The 13,272-nt window shown below is 43.4% G+C and overlaps 1 protein-coding gene across 1 annotated transcript in view; it reads left to right on the top strand.

Annotated features, from left to right (window-relative positions):
• The window catches only part of C4H6orf132 (chromosome 4 C6orf132 homolog), a 51,320-nt gene that overhangs the window by 37,533 nt on the left and 515 nt on the right, over positions 1–13,272 (top strand). The window contains exons 3-4 of the mRNA XM_053248887.1: positions 4,385–4,460; positions 8,564–11,573. Coding sequence (XP_053104862.1) covers positions 4,385–4,460; positions 8,564–11,573 — 3,086 coding nt within the window. The remainder of the gene's footprint in view (positions 1–4,384; positions 4,461–8,563; positions 11,574–13,272) is intronic.

Raw genomic sequence — 13,272 nt, 5'->3', positions numbered from 1 at the left:
TGCAGAAAGGGCTTCTGCTTCTGATTGGCTGGCTATGTGCTGCATCAGTACTAGGCCCACTGCTTCTGACTGGGGGGTTATGTGCTGAAGTTCAATATACCCATCCCCTCAGTCTCACTGACAGGCTTCAGAAAATTAGCATTGAGTACTTCCACTAAGCTTAATAGGACAAGTAAACAGGTCCTATTGGTTTCAGTGGGAGTACTAATGAGTAATTTAGTTTGGATGTAAACCAGTGACTGGAGTAGATGTAAACTAACGACTGTCTCATAATTGTTGCATTTAAATGTGTCTGTGTTCATTCATTCATTTGCGTTCTCTCTCTCTCTTTCCATAATTGTATCATTTATTTAAAAATTTTTATTTTTTTTTTACATTTTACATCCCACTCTTCCTCCAAGGAGCCCAGAGCAGTGTACTACATACTTAAGTTTCTCCTCACAACAATCCTGTGAAGTAGGTTAGGCTGAGAGAGAAGTGACTGGCCCAGAGTCACCTAGCAAGTCTAGAGTACCTGAGCTGAAGATTTGTGACATAAAAGATGCACTAGTTTTAATAGGTTGGGAACCCCTGCTTTAAAATAATATTTATGACATTTGTGCTTAACCCAAACTACTCAAAACTTCATGAGCAGCTAGAGGCTGGGCACATAGGAAACAAGTAAAAAGATGGGAGGGGCATTCAGGGGTTCAGAGGAGGGTGTGCTTTTAGGATTAGGGGGATGCTGGTGCATCAGGAAGAAAGGCAATTAGAGCGAGGATTTATATGCATATTTGAGATGCAACTTTATCCTATAAAATATGCGTATAAATCCTCACTCTAATTGCTCTTCTTCCAAATTACAGACAGCTGGTTTTTTTAATTACAAGACCAGTCAAGGTTTTCATCCTGCTTCCCTGTTCCATGTATGTATAGAATAAGCTAGAAGAAAATCTTAAAGGATTGGTAGACTGCGGCTGTTGCACAACAAGCATAGGACTGGGGTGTCGATCCATTTCTTCGCGACAGACTGCATATCTGCCCTTTGATACTATGGTTTGATTTGTCTGTGATGTCACAGGTTAAGCCTGGAGACTTTGGTCTTCTGTTGCAGTCTCCAAAAACAATGGTAACAAGTACTCAATGACAAGCTCAGATTTCTGGCTTAATTATTATCCATGGGAGTATTCATAGTAGTGCAGTAAAAAAAACTCCCAATGAGATAAAGCTATTTAATGCCATTAATAATTCCCATTTCCTGTTTATTTCTAAAAGCAGTCTGGCGCATTTACATGCTCTAAAACAGCATGTTAAATATGCAGAATAAAGGACTTTGACTGAAAAGTGCCGTAAGGGTACATCCATTTGCTTACATTGAAGCAATCATTGCAGCTGCATGGAAGGTGTGCTTCAGTCTGCTGGTTTCTAGACTACAGGTCTGACAAGGGAGCAGTATAGAACCAGCATGTAGCTGGTGCAGTGAAAAACAGTGAGAGGAGAGCTGGTCTTGTGGCAGTGAGCATGAATTGTCCCCTTTGCTAAGCATGGTCCACCCTGATTTGCATTTGAATGGGAGACTACATGTGATCCCTGTAAGACAGGGGTGTCAAACTGTGGCCCTCCAGCTGTTGTTGGCCTACAACTCCCATCATCCCCAGTCACCATGGCCAGTAGCCAGGGATGATGGGGGTTGTAGGCCAGCAACATCTGGAGGGCCTCAGTTTGACACCCCTGCTGTAAGATATTCCCCTTAGGGCATGGGTCCACTCTGGGAAGAGCAGAAGGTTCCAAGTTCCTTCCCTGGCATGGCATCTCCGAAATAGGGCTGAGAGAGACTCCTGCCTGTAACCTTGGAGAAGCCATTGCCAATCTGTGTAGACAATACGGAGCTAGATGGACCAAGGGTCTGGCTCAGTACAAGGCAGCTTCATGTTTCTGACTTCCTGTGGCTGACTTCTTGTGATGAACATGAAAGAGTCCCCTGGGGGAAGGCATATGCATCTTCCAGGAACCTTCCCAACATTCCCAACTTCCCAACCCTGCAGTGAGCCCTGGAGCACTGGAAGCCTGGGGGCTATGTTCCAAATATAGAGCACATACCTTTATCTAAACTGTGTTTGTACGTGGGGCTGATTCACATAATTAAGTTGTTGTGCTATCTTAACAGAACCCACACAGAAAAATAATTTATGTTTTCATTCATATTTACTGAAATTATGGTGGGACACAGTGCAATATGCAAACTAGCCCTCATTTCTGTGAAGAAATGCCTCTGGTGTTGGTCTGTTGAACCTGGGTGAGGCAGAAACTCAGTGCTGCTAAATAAACCACTGTCCCAGGAAGAAGGAAGCATGAGTTTGACTCCTGGCAAGCACTTCCCTATAATTTTGATGCATTAGCATATATTCAGAGGGCAGCAGGAACATTAAATGCCTTTTTGTGGAATGATCTCAAGAGTGAGTCACCAACAGAGGGGCAAGTTGAGTTCTTTGGCTTGAGGCTGGGTTAGGAGGCGAAAATTTGTATTTGGGGTTGCTTTGAAGCACCTGGAAGTTTTTCACACCTAGTTTTTAGTTTGCATCTCCTCTGGAATGGAGGGGTTTGCATTCACATATTGCCCAAATTTACCCCAAAGTCCTTGCAAGCTATCAGGGAGCACTTTACACACAATTCAGGTTTTTTATTGCATGTTAGAGTGTGGGTCGATTTATATCTGGGGTTAAAAAATCTACTTTTTGTATTGTTTTTTGGAGGCAAATTCAAACTTGCAGCAAAGCCTTTCAGTAAACCTCTCAGTAAAGCCTGCTGTCTGGGAAAGATCCAGGACTCAGGAGTTAAAAAGCTTCATATTGAAATGATAACAACTAGCGTTGTGGGCAGGGAAGTGAGCACCCCAAACAACCTAAAATAGCCTCGACACTTCCACAAGCATGAAATCTAAGTAGTTCAGTTTGAGTGCTGAGTCAACCCATACACAGGATTGTTCTTAATAGTCATATTATTTTACCAGCTTTTAGAGATGAGGACGGGAAGGAAAACAGAACCAGACCAACTGTGAGCACTGCTTTGAGCCTTGCAAGGAAGGAGTATGCAAACAACTTTGTCACTGGTGCTTGTCTGGCTATGCAAACCATTTTATAACCACACTGAATGCGGTTTGGCTTCTAGAGGCCAAAATACATGCTATTGTTTCTGAGAATATAGTGTATGTTTATATAAGCAGGACCTAGAGAGCTAACTTTGGATGTGCCCAAGGACTTGGGTATATCTGGTTGGTTTTTTACTCCCCTCCCTCTTTTGAACGGCATATTCCCACACTACATCATGACCTGCTTCTGAAAGCCTCCTTGGCTTCAAAAGCAGTTTTGTAAAGGACACCCTCAGTACCCACTGGAGTTGCAGCAGTTTTACTCACTCACCTGTGCTCCAGTGTGATGTGGCCACTATCTGAAATAGGCCCTGAGAGTTTATTTTCCATGGCTTCCTCTGTCTTCTGAAGCCAAGATTGTCAGCAATTAATATCAGATGGTCTTTCTTAAACACATCCATCTCTACTTTAAAGTGTCATCAAGGGGTGTGGAGAAGGAAAGTGATAAATCTGTTTGTGAAATGTCTTTTAAAAAACTATTTACTTTTGAGTCATATGGTTTAGATTTCTGTAAATATGATATATTTATATTTCATTTAAATATATATAAATATATTCCCTTTAAATATGATATATCTATATTCCCTTTATTTCCTGTCAACTTGGTCAGGATGAAAAGCTAAAATAAAATAAAATAAAATCCTATCATTCTATGATTTCCATGTTGACATATAGTTGTGGGTATGATGAGACTTTTGTAAGATAACTTAGTGGATAATATGTAAAGCTGTTGCATTGCAAATTTGTGAACCAGATTTACATACTTCCTATCAGTATTTGGATCTGCATTCTTTAGACTGGTTATTATTAAGTATTAAGACTTATTATTGTGTTGTAATATGCTTTAAATTGGACATGGTTAAGTGTGGTTAATTAAGTGTTCGTAATAATAATCAGATTGATTGTTATTAAGTGTTAAGAGACATGCAAAACAGTGAATGGAAATTCAGCTTTGCCACATTACATAACACTTAGTACTACACCATCAAATAACATTCAGACTTTTAAAATGAAAATTTAATAAATAAGTCATGTCAAATAAATAACAAAAGGCCACAGTAATCATATACCAATGTAACAAACTCTTCTTGTGTTGCCGCTTCTTAAAGGGTTGTGTTTTTCTTCCCTGGAATTGGCATTCTGCTTTGCTTTGAATTTCAGACTTAATATTTATCATTTTCTACTTTATCTTTGAATATTTTGACTTTCAGCACTTGTTGTATGTGATCTTATAGTCCATCTTTCTAACCATTTCAGAATGCTCAAGAAGCACATGGAGTCGCTGTACCAACACCCTCAGTACCAGAAGGCTTTGAGGAGAAAACAGCTTTGGGTAAGTTGCCAGTTTTAATGTGCTCATCTAACAAAGCCAACTCTGCATTTGCACATGGTTCAGTACCGCTTGCTGTTGTCTCCTCTCGCACTTAAGCCTTACTGTTGCAAGCTTCTTTCCAAGTCACTAACATCCTTGCAACAGCAGTGCAATGACATATTTTGTGATGGTGCACTGTTGCAGGGCTTGGAACAACCCACCCTTGGTGTTTATTTCATGGCTCAGTAGATGTGATGACTGGACCATAATGTGCCTTTGGCAGGGAAAAGAGATGAGCCATTCCACAACCATATAGTAAAGGATAACTTAACACCATCACCACACCTGAGTCCATGCTAATACTGACCATGCAATCACACAACTGATTGCTTCTATCTGCAATGCAGACAATGTTGCCAAGTTCTGCATTTGATGTGTAATTGACCATCAAAATCATACAGACTGGGTAGGTTAGTCATTCACCCAGTGCTCAATACTAGACAAGTGTAGAGATGGCCTTAGAGTGCATCTAGAGAGGGCTTGCTTCACGTCGAGTTAAGATGGTGCACTTGACAGAGTGCTGGATTTGGGATGGAGACCATAAAGCTTACTGGGGTGGTCGTTGGCAGTTCACACCCTCTGAATCCAGTTTTTTTCACAGAATGAGAATGGATGAAATGGGATAACTTCATATACAACATGCTGAGCTCTTTCAGGAAAGAGTTGGGGAGACACATGACTAGGAACTAAGTAGGCAACATGTACATGCATTCGGCCCCTGCAATCCACATGCTGCAATAATATATGGAAGGTGCTCTGAGCACTCAAAGTGAAGCACTATGTAAATGCTAAGTGTTATGTAAAGCCAGAGCTGGGACAGGGTTAGATCCAAGTTTCAGGGAGCCCTTGCCAAATTGCCCTTTGTGAACCTCCTCCTGCCTGGACAGGCCCTAAATGAGTCACTCTGCCACCATCACATGCAGTAAAGATTGTAGGCACAGAGGTAGACTCAGGGATCAGCAGTAGGCCCTTAGTGGCTGCCCAGTGATGCTGGCCATGTGTTGGGTGTTTGGAAAATCAGGCTTGAGTTTTGAAACCCAGTTGAGAAACCCAGACTGAAATCCCTGCTGAGTTATGAAGCTTGTTGCTGGTTTAAAATGAGACTACTTAATGTATGTTTGCATGAGCTTGTTGGAGAAAGAATGGGATTGAAATATAATAAATTACAAAACAAACAAATGCTCTTTGGACTTCAGCTTGCATTCCACACCCATCCTGCACATTCAGGCTTTCTTTGAGAAATTCTTGCCTGAAGAGGAGTTCTATATATTCCCTAGAGCAGGGATTCTCAACGTTGGGTCCTCAGATGTTGTTGGACTTCAACTCCCATAATCCCCAGCCCCAGTGGCCTTTGGTTGGGGTTTATGGGAGTTTGGTTGGGGTTTATGGGAATCCAAGAACATTTGGGGGCCCAACGTTGAGGCTCCATGCCCTAGAGTCTTGCTTCCCTACTGACATAATTTATCAAATTTGAAATATTTGTTTAAATCATGGTTACAATCCTGAAACTTTAATTGCATAGCTCCTCTTCATTCCCGTGTTGCTTGCCCTAAAGAAATACCTAGTGCAGAGGTTGGCAACCTTGGCTCTCGAGAAGTTGTTGAATTACAACTCCCCAGCCACAGTTTTTTGTGGCTGGGGATTATGGGAGTTGTAGTCCAACAAGTTGGACAACGGGTACAGCAACCAGACTCAGAATTGACAATGAAGTCATTGAAGTGGTGGATAGCTTCTGCCTTTTAGAATTGACCATCAACAGTAAATGATCCAGCAGTCAAGAAATATGCTGAATATGGTAGGGTTGCAGTGAAGGCCTTGGAAAGGATATTTAGATTCTGTGGTGTGTCTATACCTACAAAGGTTAGAATTGTTCAGACAATGGTTTTTCCCGTGACACTCTATGGATGTGATAGCTGGCATTTGAAGAAGCAAGATAGAAAAGGTATGGACGCTTTTGAACTTCAGTGCTGGAGAAGACTTTTGAGGATACCATGGACAGCCAGGAAAACAAACAAATGGATCATAGGAAAAAATCAATCCAGAATTTTCACTCGAAGCACAAATGACCAGGCTTAAAGCATCATACTTTGGACACATTATGCGAAAACCTAGCTCCCTTGAGAAGTCCATAATGTTGGGAAAATTTGAACGAAAGAGAAGAAGATGATGACCAGCAACAAGGTGGATGAACTCGATTACGACAACAATTGACAGACCTTAAAGGCCAAGTTGAAGACAGATCATCCTGGAGTGAATCTATCTATGCAGTTGCTAAGAGTTGACACCGGCTTGATAGCACTTAATCAATCAGTCAGTCAATCAATCAATCCATCAATCAGTTCAACAAGAGGTGTAGAGCCAAGGTTGCCTACTCCTGGCCTAGTGGATTATGCCCAATGTGTTCAATCTGAGGGCAACAAAATAGCAATGAACATTTTTTCCATACAAAACTTCTAATTATTTCCCAATATCCAAAAATGTTTATCGTCCATGTTTAAAATGGGAGAGAGGAGTATTTACATTTATATTAAAATATTAAGCTGAGATCATTAGTCTTTATTCATTCTGTTCTAGTTTTTCTGGTTGTAGTATTTAATCTACAAGTGACTCAAAATATTTAGTGTTGCTAACAGGAAGTCTTGGCACAGAATTAAGGGCAGCTATCATGATGCTGAATCAACCTCTTCAGAAGCACGTTCAGCTAGTTTCTGCAAGCGAGGCAACCATGGCAATTATCAAACATATTTTAAACTATAGAGTTACTTCCCTGTTAATGAGTAAATCTTGTTTGCTGTAGCCCCTCATTTACTAGGCAGCTGGAATGTCAATTGATTTTTGTTTGTTCTTTCAGTTCGATGGCGACCCTTAATAGGGTTGTCAGTTCTGTGGATTCCAGAATCTGTTCCTACAATGGGAGGAACATTTCCTGGACACCAGCTAGGTGGGGTGCTGTGTGTGGTTTCACTTGAAATAATCATTATATTCCCACTGAGATTTTGTTGATAATTCTAGCCATTATGTAAGAACTAGGGCACTGCCAGATTTATATTGAGGGGACACATTAAAAGTACAGCATGGACAGATGGGGAAAGGAGCTGAGCTCTCCCACCTCACCTGTGCTTGTTGCCTTGAAACTGCTCCTCTTCAGCTGTTTTGCTTCTGATGGGGCTTTGCAACGCAAAATTATTCCTGTTGGCTAAAAAATAGCTAGCAAAATCCATCTGCAGGGGAAAGTGTGGGTGGGTGAAAAGACTAGCTTCTCTTCTCACACTAGCTCAGACTGCACTTTAAGGACACCCCTTCCATGTTGCAGTTTTATAGAAATTTGGCACAAGCTAACTAATTTGAGTTGCCCTATTGTGTAGTTTGCCTTTTCGTCAATGACAAAGACTATTTATTTACCAGTTTTCAACCAAAGGTTGTCAAAGTAGCTTACATAGAAAAATAAAAAATAGATAAGACGATTCCCTGTCCCAAAAGGGCTCAGCAGAAGAAATGAAGTGTGTATTTAGTCATATTTTCCAGGTGAAGAAGCCCCCTCCATTTAAGCAAACAGACTACCTTACATGCACAGGAAGATTCCTATGCATGGTTGTGCATTCACAGACCTTTGGGTTAAGACAAGGAAGTGCTGTGTAGTTGATAAGGTTTTCCTTATCAAATTCACAAATTGATATGTTTGTATCAATTTCAGAAGCCCAATGAGCTTCTGAAAAATTAAAGAAACCTGTTTACTTAGAAGAAGGTTGGGTGGCCAAAGCACTCGTTTTCATTTAATGGTCAACAAAACTTTAGTTAATAGAACATCTTCTGGGGGTGGGGCACAGGGGGCAATGAAATCAAAAGCAGAAAATTTGATTAATGTGCCTGTAGGTTTTAATTTCTGTTTATTTGTCTTTTGCTGGCAGAGCTGGACCTGTGTGTGTGATTTTATTTTTTTCAGCCCTATAAAAATGCTTGTCATGATTGCCTAATGAAAAATGTTCACTTACACTAATGTTGACTTTCCTAGTGTAAAATGAGAGGAAGTCTTAATGCCATGTGCTCTGCTCTTTTCTCCTTAGGGCTTGGTTCCCAGATCAATGGCAATTACAGGAAGTACAATTCTGCTCTTGACCTGAGGCCCAGGGCATTTGAAGAAGACTACTTGGATGATGATGATATTCCACCCCCACCATCAGTTCCGCCTCCACCACCTCCATCCTCCACTGACCTAGCTCCACCTCCACCTCCAATGGAAGCTCCACCTCCACCTCCAATGGAAGCTCCTCCTCCACCTCCACCAATGGTACCACCTCCACCACCCCCACTTCCACCAGCAATGCCAGTTTCATCTCCATTCCTGGCTCCACCTTCATACCCATATTCCAATTTGTCTTCTCCCAGCACTCCATCCCCACCAGACTTCATCCCCCCTACTCCTCCTCTGGCTTTTAAGGATGGTTCTGCTTCTCCTATGCCTCCCCTTTCACCAGCACTTCATATCTCCTCCTTCTCAAATGGTGTGTCCAAATGGAAATCTGAGACTGTTTTAAATCTGAGGCAAGCAGAAACCAGCTTTCATAGTCCAAACCCCCTATCTCCACTGACCCCTATGCAAAAGGTGCCTCAAGTGTCCCAGTCCAGCCCAGACCCTAATCTCACCTTCCCCAGATCATTTAAAATACCTCCCCCAACCCCTGTGAGGACATCATCTATTCCCTTGGAAGAAAAGGAATCCAGCCCAAAAGATGAGCACTTTCCCAAGAAGGTTCCTCACAGCCGGCCTGCCCTGCCAACTAATTTCACTATACGAACTGCAGCCATGGTTCACTCAGGGGGACAAACTGGGGGGGAAGCTACTTTTGAAAAACCTTCCACATTAATCACAGAGAGTGCAAAACCAACATCAGATTCCAGTAGCTCTTCTCATGCCCCACTGAAACGTGAGGTGCCAGTTGCAGAAGAAACAGAGCTTCCTTCTCTGGACGGAGCATCCTCCGATGATGATGATGATGACTGGAAGGAACGCAGCAACCTGGACAAGCTGAAGCATGAACTGTCAGCTTTGCTATCCTCTTCGTACAGAAAGGAAGACAGACAGCAAGACAAAGCTGTAGTTCCCAAGACTAAAACCGGCATTACTGTTGGCAACCAGTCTAGTACAGATGAGTTAAAACAAGCTAAGCCTGCTGTGATGAGACCACTGTCACCTGCAAGGCCAGAGGGTGAGAGGAAAGAGAAGATCCCTGCTAATGCACCTGCTCCAGGCAAAGATGTCATTCTCTCAGCTCCAGACCATAAATCCACCACTGTGCAAGCAAACCCTGTTATGACATTCAGAAATGAGCTGGAAGCTATGTTGTCCCCAGTCAAGGGTGGAGGCCCACCCTTGGCTCTTGCAAACCTAAGACACAATTCAGAACCAAAGAAACAAATTACTCTTCAGTTTGGTGGCAGCCAGACCAATGTTGGTGAGTCCAGGCTTCCAAAACCCACAGCAAGTCAGTATGCACCAACATCAGAAGTAACACAGAAAGAGTCTAAGATTTCTAGTGCCTCTTCTGGTAACTCTCCATCTGACACCATCCGTAAACTTCCAGTCTCCCCACTGAAACCAAAGAATGTATTCTTGTTTCCAGCTGCAGCTTCACCGGCCTCCTCTGGGACCGCCTCCCCAGTACGAACTGCCTCTCCCAGTGTGGACTTTTCTCTCCTGCAGTACAAGACACATAGGACAAGGTTCGGCTCTGTTGACAGCCTGGCTTCTGTCACCTCTTCACAAACGACTGAAGATGGACCACTTAGCACAAATAATAATGAAAACCCAAGAGACTCTGCTGAGGGTGTGTCACCGCAGACACCCACAGTTTCTAGGAATGCAGAGCAAGCAAATAGTAATGCTTTGGTCCATCCTGTTACGGGAGAAAAAGTAGAGAGAGGCTCTCCAATGGCTCTCCTCTTGGCTGCTCAGCAGCGGGCCCAGAAAGGCAGGTGTTCTGCCTCTGCCTCTCGACAGAACAGTTACGTATCTGAGAGGCCTCCATTAAAGTTGTCAGAAAAACTGCAGCTTAACAGCCAATCGGAGAGTGGGCCCTCCTCTACCATTTACTACAGTAAGCCAAACTCTGTCACTGTTGTACCAAAGTCCCCTCAAAGAGAATCTCTTACCATCTCAGAGACTAAGCAGCACAATGGGGCAAACACACCTGATGGCAAGATCTGGGGCTTGTCAGAATTAGGGCAGAGAGAGCACAGGCCTCATTCATTCTCCAGTGCCTCAGAACAATGCGGGAACGTGCAGCACCTCAGAGAGAACGAACCTCAGAATCTCCCCACATCAAGTAAGTCTGGGGCCTCCATTTCAGTTCAAAGTCTGCTAGAGTCCAGCCAGTTGAAAGAGCAAGTATCTCACAGCATGCCTGATACTCCCCAGCACTCTTTTGCTACACCCCAAAGCCACACCATGAGCAATAACTATGAGGTGGAAGAGGATTTTGACTATGAGATCATTCCCCCACCACCAGAGTTCAGCAACGATGCCAGTGGGGTCACAGGTGTGTCTTCAAGTGGGGAAGGGAACCCCAAAAGCCTTGATATCCAAAGTGATGATCGGGCCTCCAATAAGCAACTTCATTTCAATAACTTGAGCAGTAGCTATGGCAATGGTTATTCCCTGACATCCAAGCCAACTCTGGAAAACAGCGTGAGGCCCAGTGGATACAGTTGCTTCTACTATCCTGGAGGGAGCTACTCATCTAATTATCTCAATTGCTCTTCCAGCAGCCGTCCTCTGATAAAGAAGCGTCTTTACGTGTCAGAGACTGATGGATCATACAGCAGGCCCACCATGTCCTCTCGTAGTATTAGCACACCCAATGCCTATGGCCACAATACAATGACCTACAACTCTCAGGTGGCGGAAGGGATGCGCCGGGTCAACTCTGCTCACAGGAATGTTCCCGGCAGTGCACAGGGCAGGAGAGTTTCCCTGGAGCTACCTGGGAAGATGGTGACTTACAGCAGTGCGGCCAACGATGTCAAGTATAAAGGGCAGAACGGAGAGTATGCTTCTAATGCAGCAGCTGCTAGCAGGTATGTTGTACTTGCCATAAATGTAACGGGAGTTAGGAGCAGCTAGAAAATGTTGCTGGTCAAATATAGGCGGGTGGATGGCCTCTCTAAAATCCTACATTTTCAACTGGGTAGTGGTAGACAGAGGATTTTCCTCCTTTTGGACAACAGTGGGGAAAACACTTAAATGCCCATTTCCTCGGAGAAAGCAATGAAGTCCATAACCCTAAATGTATATGTGGACTGAGGAAAATTGCATGTGTAAGCTGGAGTTGTGTTACCATCAGTTAGTTGTTAGCATCAGTTAGTTGTGTTATCATCACCCAGTAGAATGGACAAACACTTTTTTTGTATAAAATCAGTTTGTCTGCTCAGGTGGGTGATTGGCTGCAGTAAAGCAAAAACAAAACCCCTCTGGCTGCATGTGTGCTTCTTCCTCACCCGCACATACAGCTGAGTAAGACAATGGCCTCCAAATGTCAAGATCTCAGCTGGCGAAAAACACTGCGGCTGTCGGCTGACATCCTCACAAAGTGTGCATACTTCTAGGGACTCTGGGGATGTGACAGAAACTCTTGTGCAACTTCTCTTTCTGCCCTGTGCATGCACTGTCGCTCCAGAGAGACTCTGCAAGGTTGTTGAAGGTCAGTTATATCCAATATGTTTCTGATCTTGCGGAGCCCTTCTGGAACATGAGCACCATTCAGAGGTCTAATGGCTCTGGCACATCAGTGTGTGCACAAGGTGTGTGAGGACTCCAGTTGTGCCCCCTCAGTCATCCACAACTACTACCATTGCTTCCAGTCCCTTGAAGCCTGTATGCTTTGTTAGTCAGGATGTCGGCCTACATGTCTAACGCTGTTATTGGGGTGCTACCTTGTGTACATTTATCAGAGTTGGCTTTATTGAACGCATTGGAACTAACTTCCGGGTAAATATGAACACTGTTGTGCTGTTGGTAATTTAGGTGGGGATGTCAGGACCCAAGTCAGTTTGGGGAACCATTGAGAGGACAGTGATGATAAGAGAAAGAGTATTTTATGATGTATAGCTGGAGTTCATACTGACACTACTGACATCACACCATGAGAATCCCAACAAGCATACATTGGCTCTTGGAAATTATTGGCAGAAGTGATTGCTGCAAAGTCTTTTGTCCAGGAAAGCTTTTTTTCTTCAATATTCCTTGTATTTGGAATTTATTTATTTTTTAAGAGATTTAATATACCGCCCAATCCACACGACCCAGGGCGGTGTACAAACAAGAACAGCATTTGAGATTTTTAACAAACAAACAAAAATTAAAGGGCAAACATCTGGCAGAAAAGAAATGCCTTCAATAAAGTTATAAAGGCTGAAAGGGAGGAGGCAGACTGAATCGGGGGGGGGGGGAATTCCAAAGTGAAGGAGCAGCAACAGAGAATACCCTTCCACAGGCCCTAGTACTATGAACCTCTCTGAGACCAGGGACCAAAAGAAGGGCAACCTGAGAAGACCTCACAGGATGGGATCTCACAGGAATGAAAGCTGGTAGTTTGTGTGTGTGGTGGGGTTGTTTTTGTTTGCCTTGGGAGAGGCATACTCTTCTCTCCATCTCCTATTACAGCTCTTCCCAACTTGGGTGTTGGACTACAATTCCCATCCATAGCCTTTGGCCATTGTTAACTGGAGATCATGGGATTTGTAGTCCAACAATACCCACAGACCCCAAACTTGGGGG

Source organism: Hemicordylus capensis, chromosome 4, assembly GCF_027244095.1.
Source record: "Hemicordylus capensis ecotype Gifberg chromosome 4, rHemCap1.1.pri, whole genome shotgun sequence".
Classification (NCBI taxonomy): Eukaryota; Metazoa; Chordata; class Lepidosauria; order Squamata; family Cordylidae; genus Hemicordylus; species Hemicordylus capensis.
Note: the sequence above shows the minus strand (reverse complement) of the source record. Positions and strands in the feature narration are given on the sequence as shown.